Below are 17,804 nucleotides of genomic sequence, written 5' to 3'. Positions count from 1 at the left end.
CACCGAAGCCTGCAGGGGGCTTGGGCAGACCCTGTAGGGCCAGCCACCTGCACTGCTGGGGGACCTGGGAGAGCCAGAGGAAGCAGGTGTCAGGACAGGGGCAGGCACAGCACCTGGAGTCATATACAAGTTCCCAGGGTGCAGAGCCCTTTTGGATCCTACAGATACCCCTCCTCTGCCCCCCTCCACCACTTCCTCCTCCTCTTCATCCTGCTTTTCCTCCTCCAGAGAGCCCTTCCCATTTCCCCATTCATGAGCAGTCACCTCCCAGTCTGTTGAGGTTCCCTTTGGCATGATTTGATCAGTCTTCCTCTGAGTCTACATGGGAACTGGGATTTTAAAGAACTGGTAGGGCAGTCAGGAATGCTTGGTGTAAATCTCAGTCATGCTGTGTGACTTTGGCCTCAGTTACCCCAGCTATAAAAACCAAGACAGCAGCCACCCTGGAAGTTCTTGAGATTCTTTTTTTTTTTTTTTTTTTTAAAAGATGACCGGTAAGAGGATCTTAACCCTTGACTTGGTGTTGTCAGCACCACACTCAGCCAGTGAGCAACCAGCCATCCCTATATGGGATCCAAACCCGTGGCCTTGCTGTTGTCAGCACCACACTCTCCCAAGTGAGCCACGGGCCAGCCCCAGTTCTTGAGATTCTGAAAGGCACAGGCTCACTGGGAACTCAGAGGGTCTCTGATTTCCACCTGGCCTTCTCCTCAGTCCTAGGGATCTGATAATCCATATGAATTGAGACAACTCTAGAATGTTCTTTCTTCTATTTTCTCCCACAGGTGGACAGCTTCTGGGTCTGCATGGCTCAGTAGAGGATGAAGCCCAACCCCACAGGCTCCTCCCCAGAGGCCTGCAAAGCTACAGGCCAGGGCGAGAAGAGCTGCCCTGTCTGCCAGGCCCAGGGAGGGGTCTCAGGTCCAGGGTCTGACTTACAGTCTGGGTCAGGGCCTGGTGCCATTCCAGGGCCTACGCAGGGACCTGGAGCTGTTCCAGGGCCTGGGCCAGGACCTGCTGTTTCAGTGACTGGGCTAGGACTTCATACAGTTCCAGGACCTAGACCAGGTCTGGGGCCTGGGCCAGGAGCTAGGTCAGGAACTGGATCAGGTTCTGGTGCTGTTCCAGGGCCTGGGCTAGGGCCTGGGACAGTTCCAGGACATGGACCAGTTCTGGGGCCTGGGTCAGGGTCTGGTACTGTTTCAGGGCCTGGGCCAGGACCTGGTGCTGTCTCGGGGCCTGGGCCGGGACCTGGTGCTGTTTTGGGGCTTGGACCAGGTCTGGGCCCTGGGCCGGGGGCTGCACCATTACCTGGGCTGGGCCTAGGGCCTGGGCCTGGACTGGGGTCTGGGACTGGGCCCAAACTTAGTGAGTTGATGACAACTCCAGTACCAGCATCACAACAGAAGACTCAAGCCAGACCTGCACAGGCCCGCAGGCAGAAGGTTCTCGTGACTGGAGGAGGAGGCTACCTGGGCTTTAGCCTAGGGTCCAGTCTGGCCAAGAGTGGAACTTCTGTCATTCTGCTGGATCTCCGCAGACCCCAGTGGGAACTGTCTCCAGGGATGGAGTTCATCCAGGTGTGGGGATGAGGATCCTGGGGGACCGGTTGTGGTGGTTGGGGAGACGTCTGATGTGAAACCAGGGGTGTGGAGTTTGAGAGCACAGGCTCTGGAGCCAGACTGTCTGAGCTCCAACTCTAGCCCTGTACTTCCCAGCTGGACAGCCATGGTCACAAGGCTCCACGTCTCTGAGACTTGGTGTCCTCATCCACAGCAAGGGAACAATAATAATACCTACTTCACAAGGGTCTCATGGAGCATCACTGATAGTACACGTAAAACACCTAGCGCAGCCCCTGTGACCCAGAGACCTAGATAAATGGGAATGGAGGAGAAGGAGGATGTCCTGTAAGAATCATATAGTAAATCCAGGCCTGCCAGCCCTTCCTGGCCCTACAGATGCTTGTCTGGGCTGCATCAAGGGGCCAGCTCTGAAACCGAGTATGGTGCAGAGTATGTATCTCTGTTTGCCTTGGACTTGAACCTCGTACCCCCATCTCTTCCTTCCGTTTCAGGCTGATGTCCGAGATGAAGAAGCCCTGTACCACGCCTTTGAAGGGGTGGACTGCGTCTTCCACGTGGCCTCCTATGGAATGACTGGTGCTGAAAAGGTGAGCCCCTCACATACAATACCCAGAGTTGGACGGAATGGGGTTCAAGTCCTGGCTGTGCCCACCACCCCCTGTCATGCCTGTGTATTCCTTATTGCTCTTTAGTTACTCCAGGAAGGGTCTGGGCTCCTCCCAGCCTGCATTCTGCATCCAGAAGACCAAATGCCAGTTCTGCCTCTTTCTAGCTGTGTGTCCTAGGGCAAGTTAACTTAACCTCTCTGGGCCTCTCTTTCCTCATATTGAAAGTATGGACTGCTTATGTTATAGCGTCTTTTGGGAACAGTGTGATAGTAATCTACCAAAACATACATATACCCATTGACTCAGAAATTACACTTACTGGTGTATTTGCAGCATTGTTTTTAATAACAAAACTTCAGAAATAACCTAAATGCCCATCAGCTGGGGACTACGTAAATAAATTGTGTTGCATCCACACAATGAAGTTCTATGACTCAGTATGTGCTGATTCAACAGAACAATTTCCAGGGTGTAAAACAGTGTTTGGTATCCTCCTGTTTGTCTAAGAATTAAAAAGCTAGGGTAAATGTTTATGTATGTTCTCACGCATGCGTATGTGCTGATATTGATATGTAGATTATCTCTAGAGACACACAGGGGCTGTTCACAGCAGTTGCCTCTGGGAAGGGAAAAGAAAGACTTGGATTCAGGAGTGGGAGGGAAATTTCCTTTTCACCAAATGTCCTTTTTACTCTTTGAATTATTTTTAACCTGGTGGTTATATTACCTATTAAACAGAAACAGCCACAACGAAAATAAATATAGTTTAAAAATAAATATAGAGCCCTGGTGGTGTTGTAAGGATGAAATGAGCTTGGGGGTAATCACACAAGGAGCTGTCACTGCAGACCAGTTGTTTTGGTTTTTGCACCCAGCCCCCTCGCTGGGCACGGACAGTATTACTGTGTCCATCTTACAGATAAGAAAACTGAGACTTTGAGAACAGGAAGACGATCCAACATATTTTGAGTCCCTCTTCTGTGCCGAGCACTGTACCACGTGCTCCCAAATGTCTTGTTTAATCCTGCCCACCACCAAGGTGTCAGCCGCACTTTACAAATGAGGGAGCTAAAGGCCAGAAGGGGACAGAAGCTCCCCTGGCCACTCTGGAGGTGGTAACAGAGCTGGGCACTCACACTGCCCACGGGCCTGGGGGGGCTGCCTGCCTCTGAGCTATACATTCTGCTGCCCCCACACTGCCTGACCACAAGCCCAGTCTTCTGGCCTCGGTGATGAGGCATGAGCCCCACCGTGACTTTCCCCCCTCCGTCTTGTCTTTTAGCTGCAAAAAGAGCAGATTGAGTCTATAAATGTCGGAGGCACCAAACTAGTGATTGATGGTAGGCGCCCAGAGCCAAGTGTGCCTGCTGTGTGTGTCCTCCTCCTGTCTCTTCTCCTGCCACAGGCACAGCTCTGGGGGGTGGGGTGGGGGAAAGAGGTGGGACCTTCCTGCCCTAACCCCTCCCCCCACCCCAGAGGGAGACCTGTGGGCAGCGCATCCTTCCTGCGCTGCAGACCTGCCCAGGGCCCAGGGTGGGTGTGTCAGCATGGCCTCAGCATGTCTGGGGACACTCAGGGCCTAGGGATGGGAGTGAGAAAGTCACTGAAGTGCCAAAATGGAAGACCTGCATCTGGGCTCTCTGGGCACGTCCCTCCTTGTCCTGTGTCGGCTTTTCTCTCTGATTCTGGAGTGTCTCTGTCTGTGTCCCCATTGAGTGAGACTTTCTCCTTACCTGTCTCTGGCGAGGTAGCTCAGGGGCCACAGCCACATTGGAACGAAGATCAAGCAGGCCTGGCCCCCAAGGGCCCACAGAGCAGGGACTTGACCCACGTTCCAAGTTAAGGGGACCAGACTCTTCCCTCTGGAGCAGCTCTGGATTTTGGGAGGGTCTCAGGGGCCAGGATATGTGTTCACGGCTGGGGAGAGGTCCCGTGGACACCTCCTCAGCTGCCTCCCGTGTGTGTGTGTGTGTGTGTGTGTGTGTATGTGTGTGTGTGTGCGCGCATCTGCTGCAGCCTGCGTCCGCCAGCGGGTTCCGAGGCTCGTCTACACCAGCACCGTCAATGTCGTGTTTGGCGGGAAGCCCATAGAGCAGGGCGATGAGGACTCCGTGCCGTATTTCCCACTGGACAAGGTAACGGCTTCCAGAAGAGGTGGGCGCAGACAGTGGCCCTGGGATTCGCTGCCCAAAGGGCAGGGATGGTGGGGGGCGGGGTGGCTGGCTGGTTAGCTCAGTTGGTTAGAGTGTGGTGCTGACAACACCAGGGTCCAGGGTTCAAGCCTGTACTGGCCAGCTGTTGAAAAAAAAAAAATAGTTCATGGAAATATAACCTTAAAAAAAAAAAGGGTAGGAGTGGGTGGAACCAGGGTCAACTTTGCAACTCAGGGTGAGTCCCAGCAAGAAGGGCCCCCAAAACTGGGTGGCATGAGCCTGTTCTTATGCCAGCTCGTCATGCTCGCAGGGGTTTGGAAATCAGACAGACCTGGCCTTGAGCCCCAGCCTGGCCACATTCTACTTGTGGGACCCAGAGCAAGAAGACACTTCACTGCTCTGGGCCTCTGTTTCTTCTCCTGGGCATGGTAGCACCATCACTGTGGAACTTGGAGGGCAGGAAATGAGATAACATATGTGGAAATGCCATGGGAACACTAAATGGCGACATATAAGTAATTCATCTGGCGTGTGTCCAGTGTCAGCTGCGGGGCAGGCGTTCGGAACTGACAGGTGCCTTCCTGAGTCAAGGAGCCCCTGCACATTACTGCCATGGGCCCAGTGTGCCTCTGCTCCTGTGGCTCTGGCAGGAAACACACTCTCCCCCACCCAGAGGGAGAGGAGGGGCAGTGGGGCACTGGGCTTGGCTGTATCCCACTGGGAGTCCCAGAATCCATACCCATGTGATCAGTGACATTGCTGGCCCCTGTCTGCTGGCTCTGCTCTCCCTGTCCTCTGGCAGCATATGGACCACTACTCCCGAACCAAAGCCATCGCTGACCAGTTGACCCTTACAGCCAATGGAACACCTCTTCCAGGTGAGTCCAGGGGCCCCTGTCCACCACTGCCTTCCTGAAGTATGTGCTTTTATCCCCTATGTGTCCATGGCCCACCCTCCTTCCAAAGGACAGTTCCCCAGGGCCTGGACCACTCATCCTTCAGCAGATACTAGGCACCAGCTATGTGCCAGCAACCCACCAGGGTCCAGCCTGGAAAATGTCAGGCCCAGTCTCTGCCCTCGTGTTGCTAACAGTCTGGTGGGGAAGACACTTGGGCTATTCCAAGTCTAGCTGTCTTTTCTGTCTCATAGGAATGGACCCAGTTTTAGGAGCCCTCTTTAGATAAAAGGGTACAAAATTACAAATATGGAATGAGGTATATATATCACTTTGCAAGGGACCTCGAAGCTTAACCTTCAATAACTTTCCAGAAAAATCTGCCTCAACTGCCTTACTGAATTGCCTCTTCTGGCTAGAAAGAAGTAATAATAGATTATGATCAGTCCTGTTTTATTGAGTGTCTACTGCATCCCAGCCCCTATTTTGCATGCTAGTTTGATATGCGGAAGTATCCTTGACCCCTCGCAGCATTCTTGTGAAGTAAGCACCTTGGGTATCCTGCTTCCCAAACTCAGGAGCCAAAGAGATACAGATAAATTTCTTGCTCTCCAGATTATCACTACTTGCTTTCTGAAATTCAGAAACTAAAAAGAGACAGATAACTTGGTTTCCCTTCACTATGGAAACTATCTTAACTCAGGCGCCAAGAGGATTTGGAGAGGGAGGGATGCTTGAAATTATAATCCCCAATTTACAGGTGAGAAAACTGAGACTGGTGGTGGTTAACAGGTATTGGGGAAAGAGGTAGGACTTGAACCTCAGGGGAGTCTAAACATCAGGCCTTGGGGCTTAACCACTGTGCTACACTGCATGCCTAGCTGAGCGGTGCCCTGAGCATGGCCTCTTTTCCCTGAAATCTTCCCCACTCCCCCATCGTCCTGGACCATCTCAACCACTGATCCCAGTGAGAACATCCGGCTGTGTTTTCCCAGGAGTTTCGTCTTGTGCAGTTGAATTCTCTTCTCTACCTGGGGCCTTCCCTGGCAGGACCAGCAGACTGCATGCCAGACACCTAATCCTCTGGTCAAGAATTATTTATATGAGCATCCCCAGCTTTCTGTGGTTAGGAGAGTCATGGATACCCTGGGCCTGGCCCCTCCGTGACGTGGCTGCCCAGTGCCCCTCGGCAACATCAGCTGCAAACCAACTTCCCCCCAGCATGCCCAGGTGACCCAGAGTTTAAAATTAATGGCAGGCTGTTTACAGGAACACTCACCTGATACCTGCCTTCCAGGAGTCCAGCCACGGTCACCCTGGGTGATTTCCACTCCCCGCTACCCAAGCTGGTCCCTGACACTGTCCCCGTAACTTGTCACAGAGGGCTGTGGTCCCGGTAGCAGTAAGATATGCAGAGCCCAGCTCAGGGTCAGTGCAGTCGCATCCTCCTGTCTCTGGGTGCATTAGTGTCCTGTGGCTGCCATGACAAAGTACCACAAACTTGGTGGCTTAAAACAACAGAAATTTCTTCTCTTACCACTCTGGAGGCCAGAAGTCTGGAATTGAGGTGTCAGTTGCCCTCCCTTGGAAGGCTGTAGGGGAAAGTCCCTCCTTGTCTCTTCCAGCTTCTGGTGGCCCCGGGCATTCCTTGGCTCTGGCTGTATCACTCCGATCTCTGCCTCTGTCATCACAAGGGCTTCTCTTTTTTTCTATCTGTTTTTCTCTGTGAGTCTCTTAAGGACACTTGTCATTTGATCTAGGGCTCGCCTGGATAATCCAGGATGATTTCATCTCGAGATCCTTAAATACATTTGAGAAGACCCTTTTCCCAAATCAGGTTACGTTCACAGGTTCTGAGAGGTGGACATGTCTTTTGGGGGCCACCATTTAACTCACTGGGCCTCATTGTAAAGTGAGGGTGTTGGAGGATGTAGAAGTCGGGGGGATGGTTGTGACCTGGAGACACCAGCTCTGGCCCATTTATAGGGAAAGGGGAACTTATCTTGGAAGGATGTGGAATAGCTTCAGGAAAATTGATCCTGGAAAGTAGACCGCCCGGGCTTTGAGAGGACAGGGTCAGGGCAGCTTCAGGGACTGGGTTGCAGAAGCTGATGATCAGTGTCCTCAGGGCGGATTCCCTCCAAGGACTTTAGGTCCCGATGTCAATGGTGCCGAGAGTCACATTCCTGCGTGAGAATATCCATGGCCTCCATCTAGATGAACAGTCACCCCAAGACCTCGTGCAGAGGGGGAGGAGCTCCCCAAAGGGAGGTCACAGAGGATGGTCTACACTGGGCTTCCCACAGCGGGGGTGCAGCCCCTTGGGGAGCTCAAGCATTGAGAGCAACTGCAGAGCATCTTCTGGGAGGCCCATTTCAGTTAAGGAGTCGGGCCTGGGAGTCAATTAATTTACAAAATAAGTCATTTAAAATTTTTTTAAAAAATCATAAGCACAAATGAATTATGGGAATAAACTAAAAATTTTGTGGGCATTCTTAAGACAAAACTTAAAAGAAATATGTCTGTGGCAGCCCCTAAGGCTGTACCCCCAGACGTCCCCGGGGGAGACATGTTCTCCCACTTCCGCCATTGAGGGGCTCCCTGGTGGAGGATTCAGAAAGCCCTGGAGCAAGCCCTGTCATGGTGTAGGGGTCTCTGCTGGGACAGAGCAATGAGAAGGGAACAGACCCCCAGGCTGTTGCAGGATGGCTCCTGTCTTTTCCTTCTCCATTGACTGTCTGGAAAGTTTAACAGCCACCACAACTTATGAAGTACCCACTTTCCAGGCAAGAAAACCAAGGCTGAGAGATCTGAAAGACAGGGTCTACCTGTCAGTCTCGTATCACTGAGAGGCAGAGGTGTTAGTGGAAAAGGTATGGGCTTTGGTTCCTCATCTCAGCTCTACCACACTGAGCTGTGTGACCTTAAGCAACTCACATCCCTTCCCTGAGCCTTGGCTCTTTTATCGGTAGAACAGGATAATTGCCTTGAGGGAAAAAATCCCAACTTACCAGTGCACCAGGAACAAACTAGGGCCACAGTAAGAGCGATTGTGGTCGTCTTCCAACTGATGATCAGGAAAAGGAGAGAACATGAGCCATCGGCCTGGGGGAGGGCGGGCCTGTGTGCACCTGTAAGATGGGCAGTCGAAGGAGGTCTCTCTGTCAAGTGCTTGATAAACTCTCAAGGGCCATGCGGATATCTGCATTTAGGTTTTGCCTCTGTTACTGGTCTATGAGCACTGTGAGGGCAGGGACCATATCTTGGTCATCTTTGCATTCTTCACGGCATCCATGCCAGGGCCCAGTGGTGAGTGGGACTCCGATAGTGTTTGTTGAATGACTAACTGATTGACTGAGAATGGGGAAAACCCAAGAGCTGGTCTTCCCCTCTAACCTGTCCAGATAAGGACCAGGAGACGACCTTTCTCTCCCTCTCCCTGCTGGGCTGCTCCTCCCCTGACCACCCTCCCCTGTGTTCTAGGAGGAGGCACTCTTCGGACGTGTGTGCTCCGGCCCCCGGGGATCTACGGCCCTGGAGAGCAGAGGCATCTGCCCCGCGTGGCGGTATGTCATCCCTGCCTTCTGGGACCTGAGGCAGAGAAGGAGCCTGGCTGATGTGTAGGCTGATCGGTCCCTCCCAGCCCACGATCACTGCATCAGGCCTGCCAGGAACAGAGCTGTCAGTGTGTGCCAGCCAGGCCCAGGCACGGGTTGGGGACACAGGGAGCTGTGACTTTAAAGAGACACAAGGAAGCCTGTTGCCCCCACCCACATGTGGGCTCCCTGAGAGCTGGATGGTTCATCCCGTGCCACCAGTCCAAGGATCTTCATGCAGAAAACCTCTCTCTAGAGGAAGCTGGGTGCCAGGAATACAGCTTCAAGGGGCTCTAGGCCCTGTCCTCAGATTTCTCACAGCCTAGTCAGGGGAACAGACACCACAGTTGCAGCTTCAGTGTGGTAAGTGCTGGGCAGAGGGAAGCACGAGAAGATGGGCCTGGCAGGGGAGGCCCAGGAGGGCTTCCTGGAGGAAGTGTGATGCCTGTGCTGTTTAGAAAGAGCACTGAGGAAGGAGGGGTGGAGAGAAGGGAGGCCAAATGGTGAAGGCAGCTTGGGCACAGACCTGGAAAGGGAAAGATGGTGGTGGGTTCAGGAAGCCGCAGGAGGTCCCTGTGGCTGGATCTGAGCTGGGAGTACAAAGTCCTGGGGAGCCACAGAAACGTATCAGGAGAGTGAGACTCCAGGGTGCTGTTTCAAAATGTTCCTCTGCTGGGGTTTTTTAAAAGTTAACTGGGATCTCAGGGGATGTGGGGCCAACCCCAGTGATTGTCTCCCATTCACTCACTTATGTATTAAACAAATGCTTGTTGAACTGCTATGTGCCTAGGGCAGTGCTAGGTTTGGGGACGGATCAGTGAACAAACCAGATGACTCTTTCCCTCATGCTCTGACATGAGGAGGTAGATAACAAACAGTGAATGTGTTAAAGGATGAGGTGTGGTCGAAGGTGCAAAGCACCATGGAGGAAAAGAAAGAGTGGAGGAGAGTGAGGGAGTTGGGCTTGCCGGGTGGTCAGAGCCCCATTTGGAAGGCGACATTTGAGCATCCACCTTAGGGAGGTGACAGATGCACCACACAGGTATTTGGAGGCAGAGCCTTCTAGGCAGGGGGGACACCTCGTCCAAAGTCCTCAGATGGGAGCCTGCCACTGGGCCAGGCACAGCCAGGAGGCTGCGTGGCTGCATAGAGGGAGGAGGAGGGTGGGGAGGAGGGCAGCTGGAGCCAGATCAGGATCAGGAAGGGCTCATGGGCCATGGTCAGGACTTCAGACTTCAGCTCCCTGCCCGGCAGGACGGCGCACCTGCAAGGTGCCCAGCTGGGGAGAGACGTGGTGTGGCTTAGGATTGGAAAGGATCCTCTGGCTGTGCAGAGAGCAGACTTCAGGGGTCGAGGGTGGACAGAGGGGGACCGGGCAGGAAGCTACTGCGGTTTCCAGGTGAGAATCGAGGTGGTGGTCAGGATGGTGAGAAGTGGTCGGATTCTGGATACATTTTCATAGCTGAGCCCAGTGGATCTGTAGATGGCGGGACGTGAAGTGGGAGATGGGAAGGCGGAGGGAGGCTCCCCAGTTGTCTGTTTGATGACCCAGTGCTGATGTCAGGAACACACCAGACATGGATACGGGAGTCTGGGGCAGAGGGGTTCGGCCTGGGGCTGGAATTTGGGAGCCATTGGGGTTCACCAGCCCCTCCCCCACCAGAGCCACATCAAGAGGAGGCTGTTCATGTTCCGGTTCGGGAACCGCAGGACGCGGATGAACTGGGTCCACGTGTGCAACCTGGTGCAGGCACATGTGCTGGCGGCCGAGGCCCTCACTGCAGCCAGGGGCTGCGTGGCAGTGAGTCTCCTGCCATGCCCCCCTCCCCCACGGCTGCAAGCTGGTGTCCCCTCCCTAGGGCATTCCTGGCCCTCACACAAGATCTCCCCAACTTAACCCAGCTGGTGGGACTGTCAACCCGGGGAAGCAAGGTGGGGATGGGGGTGTCTTCAGAAAGCATCGTAGCTCTTCACAGCGACCCTGCAAGGTTGGTGGTGTTGATCCCAGGATAAGTCACCGAATGCTAAATGTTGCATTTAATCTTTGCAGCAGCCCAACAGGGAGATCCCGTTATCATCCATCTTCCTGTTCCTCAGATGAAAAAACTGAGGTGCAGAGAGGTTTAGCAACTCCATCGTGGTCACATGGCTAGTCAGTGTGCTGGCCCCAGAATTCACAGGGAGTGACCTAGGTCTGTCCCCAGGCCTGGGGTCTGCTCAAGAGAACGAGGGGGTGGAGCAGCTGCTGGAGCCCTCTGAAAGGGTGGGGTCAGGCTGGTGCCCAGATGCCCGACTGACCCCCTCCCTCATGTCCCCCTTAGAGCGGGCAGGCGTACTACATCAACGACGGGGAGAGTGTCAACCTCTTTGAGTGGATGGCCCCGCTGGTAGGTGCCCAGATGCCCGCCCCCACCCTGAGTGAGGATTCTGGGATCCCAATCTTCTCTTCCTGTCATCCTTTCCTGCTTCCAAAAAGTCAGATTTCTTATTACCAACCAGCTCTGGCGACTGTGTCCACTGGGTGACACTGGAACTGGCTGGAGCTGGGTCGTGGCTGACTGGAAGGGATATACCAGAAGCCCACATCCTCAGGGCTCACCCGCCAACTCCTCAGAGTTGCCCTAGACGTGGCCAGAAGCCAGCCCGGCCCAAGCCCCTGAGGAGGTGACTTTTCCCCCAGTTCTTGCACCCTGCAGAGGTTTGGTTTTGTTTAACTGCTTTATTGAGATATAATCCACATACTGTGCAATCCGCCTATTTAGAGCATACAATTCAGTAGTTTTTAGTATATTCGGAGTTGTGCAGCCATCACCATAATTTTATAACAGTTCATCATTCTCAGCAAAACAAAACAAAGACCAAACCTGTACCCTTTAACAGTCACTGCACTTTCACAGCACCCACCCCAGCCCTAGGCAAACACTAATCTACTTTCTGTCTCCTATTCTGGACATTTCATGTAAATGGAATCATACAATATGTGACGTCTTGTGTCTGGCTTCTTTCACTTAGTTTTCAGGGTGTTGTAGTATGTATGATATCAGTACTTCATTCCTTTTTATTGCCAAAAATATCCCATTCTATGGATATAGCCTGTTTTGTTTTATCAGTTCATTCGTTGATGGGAATTCGGGTTTTTCTACTTTGGAGCCATTGTGAATAGTGCTGCTATGAATATTCGCGTACACATTGTGTGGACGTGTGTTTTTATTTCTCTTGGGTATATACCTAGGAGTGGAACTGCTGGGCTATATGGTAACTCAAGATTTAACCTTTTGAGGAACTGCCAGACTGTTTTCCAGAGCGGCTGCATTATTTTGCATCCCACCAGCAGTGTAAGAGGGTTCCGGTTTCTCCGCATCCTGCCAAGTAGTTATTGTCTGTCTTTTATTGTCTGTCTTTTTGACCTGGAATGTTTTTGTGCCAGTGAAGAGCTCAATTCATCCCATGCCAGCCCATCTCAATGCATCTCCTACCACCCTCCACACATGGGCTGGGTTTTTTGGGTTTTCTTTTTTTCCTTGAATAACAAAAATGTCAATTCTAGAAAAATCAGATTCTACATATGTGCCTTGGAGTGTCTTTACGTTTAGACAGATGTCAGTAAGAACTAAATGATGTGAATGACCCCCAGTTAAAAACCCACCCATGCATTCAGTTTTCCAGGTCAAGGTGTGGGTTTCATTTCAAGACTGGCGCAGGCTTGGAGCTGGCTTCCAGGTCCTGCCTTGGGTGGGTGGATGAGGGGCCAGGAGGTAGTCTGCAGCCTTTCCACACTCCCGAACAACCTGTCCTTACCTTAGGCCATGTTTCCTTGCAGTTTGAGAAGCTGGGGTACAGCCAGCCCTGGATCCAGGTGCCTACTTCTTGGGTTTACCTGACAGGTAAGGAAAGGAGTGTGCATACTAAAGCCCTCCATGCAACAGGTGTAAGCACCTAGCTTCATTTCAAACCCAGGGCTAGGACTGGGATGAGGCACATGAGGCACCAAGGGCACAAAATATAAGGCTGTGCAGGAGCTGCAGGCCCAATCCTGCACGTGCGCATCCCCAGGAGCAAGTGCTTCCTTAAATTTAGCACCCTGGGCACCTCACTGCCCCTGCCCTAGTCCCAGCCCTATTTAAACCTTCTCCTACTGGCGAGATGGGTGTGATTGCACCTATTTTATTTTTTTACAGTTAAGGGTTTATTATAAAGGACGAATGAACAGCCAGATGAAGAGGTATATAAGGCGCTCTGGAAGGGTCCTGAGCACAGGAGCTCTGCCCCAGGGTAGCTGGGGTGCATTCACCAATGCAGAAGCTCAGAGAGTCTTTTTTTTTTTTTTGCGGCTAGCCAGGGCCCATTTTAAAGGTGAGATGATTGAGACTCTTGAGAGGTTAGTGACCTGCTCATGGTGCCACAGTGAGAAAATGGGAAAGGCAGATTCACACTGGACTTGGCTGACTCTCTGTGGCCTGTGCTGGAAGGCTTCATGCAAGCCCCCGGGGCTGCCCGATCCCCCAAGGTCACCCTCAAGTTAGAGCATCTTTCAGACATGTGAGGGCTCCATTTTGACCCTTGATTCTCTTCCTTTCCCCGAAGGTCAGTCTCTGATCCCTTCCCCACTTCCAACAGCATGTCCTGGCATCTGCCCTCTCCTCCCACCACCCAGCACCCCTCTGCTGGTGTCCTTCCAGCTGGAATGTAGGGCAGGCATCAGGCATGGAGTGATCGGGCCAAGGGGCCAGGTGGCCAAGTCACAACTACCTGTGTTCCTGACACACCTTGGCCAGATATGCTGTATTTTAAATGCATTGGAATGCTTGCCATTGAAAGCATATGTTTCAACCAGGGCGCACAAGCAGGGTGACTTCTCACACACGGCGTTACCATGATGATTGGCTCCCCTGACCTCCAGCCACTGGTGAATGGCAGTTTTGGAGGATTGTATATACATTCCCGTTCCCAGCCAGAACTGTAACTTGGTGCTTCTCAAACTTGGCTGCACGTTAAAATCACCTGGGAGTTCTTAAGATAGAAAAACGCCTCAGCCACAGCCAGACAAATTACTGCAGGATTGCAGGAAGGAGATGTGAGGAAAATGGGAGTATTTTTTACTTTATTTTTTAAAACTTTCTTGGCAGCTGGCCGGTACCCCTGACCTTGGTGTTATAACACGGCACTCTCACCGAGTAGCCGGCCATCCCAGCAGCAGTACTTATTAAAGTGGTCCAGTGTGCAGCCAGGCTGAGAAGCACAGCTCCCACCTTCCTCTCTTCCTTAGCAGAGCATTTGGTGACGGAGGTGAGAATGAGTGAGAGACATTGTTATAGAGATAACTTTGAATCTGCTCAGATTTATTTAAAAACCTCAGTCCTTTATTATTAATAACAAGTTACTTGTGATGTATTTCATAGCTAAACAAGGTACCCCAGCATGTGCTGTTGATTTAGAGGAATCCAATGACTTTTGCAAGGTGACTCCTTGCAAAGCAAATACGAACAATGCTCCCAATTGATCTGTCCCTGAGAGCCTGCCTGGAGTTTGCATGGAGTGAGTCCCTAGTCACTGACCCTCTCTTCCGCAGCCACGGTGATGGAGTATCTGCATCTGGCCCTGCGGCCCATCTGCAGCATCCCCCCGCTGCTCACCCGGAGTGAGGTACATGCCTGCTGCTCGGGGATCCCCTGGCCCTGCTATCCTTCCCTTCCCTTCCTGCCCCTTCCCCACAACCCCGCTGCCACCACCCCTCACCCCTTTGACACGTGACTGGATACTTATTAGAGATCTCAGAACCTTCCCTGTGGGCACAAATCTGGTGCTAGCTACTTTGGAATCGCCGCAGCCTCTGGGCATTTGCTTAGGCTGTGCTCTCTCAGTCTGAAATGCGGCAGCTCCCAGCCCGTCATTCCCTCATCACTGTTATTTCATTCATAAGCAGCTTATTCCTCCAGCCAGGCTGAGGCTCCCAAAGACAGGCCCCATGACATTCGTGTTTTTGAATACCACCAACCTCACCAACTCTCAAACACACACTCACACACACACACTCACACAGAGCCTGATGGTCCTAGGCTCATAGTTCATGCTTACTGAATAATTATATATTAAGTAGTTATTGTGTACAGAATACTAGTCTCCCAGTACTGATCATGCAGTTTTCTATTTGCTCAGCATATACAATTTAAAAGGGAGGATGTTTTTATCGCACATTGTAAACAGTAAAGCAATAGGTGGTGTTTAGGGATATACGTAAAAATCCTTCTAGTACTCTCTCATTTGATTCTCTCTGATGCCCTGCTAAGTTAGGAAGGGCAGAAAAATTATGATTTCCATTTTTATGATGAGAAACTGAACATTAGAGAAATTAATGTCATGTCCAAGGTCACACCGTACTGGAATTGGCTTCAGCCTCCAAGTGCAGTGCTCTCTAAGTCAGGGAGTGGGGGCATGGGAGGGGTGGAGAGTGGGCCACAGAAAGAAGCAGGTACTTCAAAAAACTCATGGAAAAATAGAATTGAAAGATAATACAGGGATGGTTGGTTAGAATGTGGTGTTATGACACCAAGGTCAAGGGTTCAGCTCCCAATACCATCAGCTGCCAAAAAAAAGAAAAAAATATGAATGTGTCCATGAACTTTTTGAAACACCCTCGGTATGGTTTCTCCCTTGAGCCATCCAGATCGGAATAGGAGAGAGGATCATGACAACGGTGACCATCTATTGAGTGGTGACAGTACACCATCCACTGTGCTTAATCTCGTTTAATCTTCATTACTACTCCGAGTTGTATGTTCTATCATCACTGCCACTTACAGAGGAGGAGAGACACAGTGAAATAACCTGCCTGTGGTCACTCACTAAGTGGCAGGGCTCGGGTTGGAACCCAGACCATTCTAAATGATATCAAACTTAACCACTAGCTTGTGAAATGCGTCAGGAATCACATCCATTTAAAACAGCGGCTAAGGTGCTCTAAATTGCGGTCAGGCGGGGCCCTGGCTCCCTCCGTCTTGTCTAACTAGTGGGTTTCCTTGTTCAGCAGAGAGGCAAGGATTCCTTAGCTAAGGCCGCTTCTCGGGTTTGGCTCTGGCGCCCTCTGCTGGTCAGGCTGTGACACACCAACCAGGCCTCTTCTTTGACTTTATAGCCTTTCATTCATTTAGCATCTATTGGGCGACTGCTGTGTGCCAGGCACTGTGCTGAGCAATGGAGGCAAGAAGACATAGCCCTTACCCCAGGGAGCTCACAGTCCAAAGGGGAAGACAGCCCCTTAACCAGTCAAATCAACACACTTTGGTAAGAGCTATACTAGGGGAAATTATGAGGAACTTCAGAGCACCCCGAAGGGGCACATAAGCCAATTCTGAGGAAGTCTAGGAGGCTTCCCAAAGGAGGTGACATCCAAGTCTGAGGTCTGAGAATACTGTGTTGAGGACGCTGCTTATCTAGCTTATCTCAGTTAGAAAAAGCCTACCCCCTGCACTCCTCCTCAAAGCCTTGAACTTACTAGCTGGGACAAAAAGGGACAAAGACTGGCCTCTCTCCCTACCCCCCTCAAGCATTTAAGGCTGGGGCTATTTCAGGGCTATGGGAGAATCAAGCAGCTGGTGGACTCTTCCCCAGTGTCCAGCTGAGGAACAGGAGAAGAAGAAATGAGCCTGGTAGGAGGGTATCTCCCTCCCCATAGCAGGGAAGAACGCGGGCTAGAATCTGGCTCCCCTTGTGACCCTGAGCAAGTCACTTAACCTCTCCGACCTTCAATTTCCAAATAGGTGAAGAGGAGATGGTGCTAGTACCATCTTAGAGGATTAAATGAGATAAGTCATAGAAAGGATTTAGCCCAGGCCAAACACAGAGTGTGTGTTTTATAATTGATATCTGTCTTTATTACTATTGAAGCCGGTGGGCCCCAGGCCATCTGGCAGCAGGAGAAACGCAGCTCAGACACCGGAGAGTAATCAGTTCGGCATAACTGAATCCCTCTCGTGGGGAAGCTTGTTTTACCAGCGAGGACTTGAACGCTGCGCCCGGGGCTTGCCTGCCCAGAGTTGACTGGGGTTGGGGGCAGAAAGCCAGGATCATTTCCTAGCGTTTTCCGCAGAGCCACACCCCTGCGCTCAGCTTCTCCTAGCGGATACCTAAGAGTGTATGGAGGGCCTCCCGAGTCTCAGCGCCGTGCCGGGCCGGGCAGGGGACTTTTGCTTCTTAGGGATGGAGGAGTTCGATAGGGTGCGAATCCAGCGGAGCTGGAGGGGGAGAGCAGAACAGGCATCCTGGAGGCGGCGCCCTGCAGGCAAATGGAGGTGGAAGAGAGAGAGGAAGTCCTCCCTGGCGAAGGCATCGCAGAAGCAAAGCGCAGCCCTCGGGTCCTTTTAAACAGCTGTGTGGAGGGGAAGCCCCTGCCCTCTTCCCCGTCCGTAAACAACGAGGTGGAGGAGGGTGCTCCCCACGAGCCCCGCCCTCGGCGGCCCCTCTGCCCGCAGGTGCACAGCGCGGTCGTCACGCACACCTTCCGGATCGCCAAGGCCCGCGCGCAGCTCGGCTACGCGCCCGACAAGTTCAGCTTCGCCGACGCCGTGGAGTCCTACATGCGGTCCACGGCTCGGCGGCCCCACGGCACCTTGGCGCGGGCGTTCCTGCGGCTGCTGCTCGGGCTGCTGCTGCTCGCCAGCCTTCTTGCCCTGGCCCTACGCCTCCTCGTCCCGCAACGCCCGCAGGCCGCCGCGGAGCGCCCCTGAACCGCCGGAGCCGCTCGCCCCGCCCCGCCTGTGCCCGTCGCCCCACCCTCTGGGTTTGGACACGCCTCTGCACCGCTTGAGTCATGGCCACGCCCTCTGCCTCCTGGGCCTGGCCCCGCCCTTAAGTTCTGGTCACCGCCCTGATCCGCGGCCCCAGGCCTGGGCCCGCCCCTATCCTGCCCTCTGGGCTTGGACACGCCTCTTCCCCGCCTCCTGAGTCATGGCCACGCCCCCTGGCTTGG

General features: G+C 52.7%; 1 protein-coding gene across 1 annotated transcript; it reads left to right on the top strand.

Moving 5' to 3' along the window:
- Positions 1–821: 821 nt before the first annotated feature.
- On the top strand, positions 822–17,562 carry SDR42E2 (short chain dehydrogenase/reductase family 42E, member 2). The gene is made up of 12 exons (XM_063101121.1): positions 822–876; positions 1,396–1,580; positions 2,078–2,173; positions 3,477–3,534; positions 4,211–4,329; positions 5,150–5,225; positions 8,727–8,809; positions 10,503–10,640; positions 11,161–11,226; positions 12,660–12,723; positions 14,409–14,482; positions 17,308–17,562. Exons 1-12 carry the CDS (start codon positions 822–824, stop codon positions 17,560–17,562), a joined length of 1,269 nt encoding a protein of 422 aa, XP_062957191.1.
- The last annotated feature ends 242 nt before the right edge of the window (positions 17,563–17,804 follow it).

This window comes from Cynocephalus volans, chromosome 6, assembly GCF_027409185.1.
Source record: "Cynocephalus volans isolate mCynVol1 chromosome 6, mCynVol1.pri, whole genome shotgun sequence".
NCBI lineage: Eukaryota > Metazoa > Chordata > Mammalia > Dermoptera > Cynocephalidae > Cynocephalus > Cynocephalus volans.
The sequence above is the reverse complement of the archived record's forward strand: the minus strand, read 5'-3'. Positions and strand labels throughout refer to the sequence as shown.

What these genes read in the sequence shown, in the direction of transcription:
- SDR42E2 (XM_063101121.1), top strand. Translation starts at nt 822, where the DNA reads ATGAAGCCCAACCCCACAGGCTCCTCCCCAGAGGCCTGCAAAGCTACA. An exon ending in CAGGGATGGAGTTCATCCAG is followed by an intron (nt 1,581 to 2,077) that starts GTGTGGGGATGA and finishes CTTCCGTTTCAG; the next exon opens with GCTGATGTCCGAGATGAAGA. An exon ending in CACCAAACTAGTGATTGATG is followed by an intron (nt 3,535 to 4,210) that starts GTAGGCGCCCAG and finishes CATCTGCTGCAG; the next exon opens with CCTGCGTCCGCCAGCGGGTT.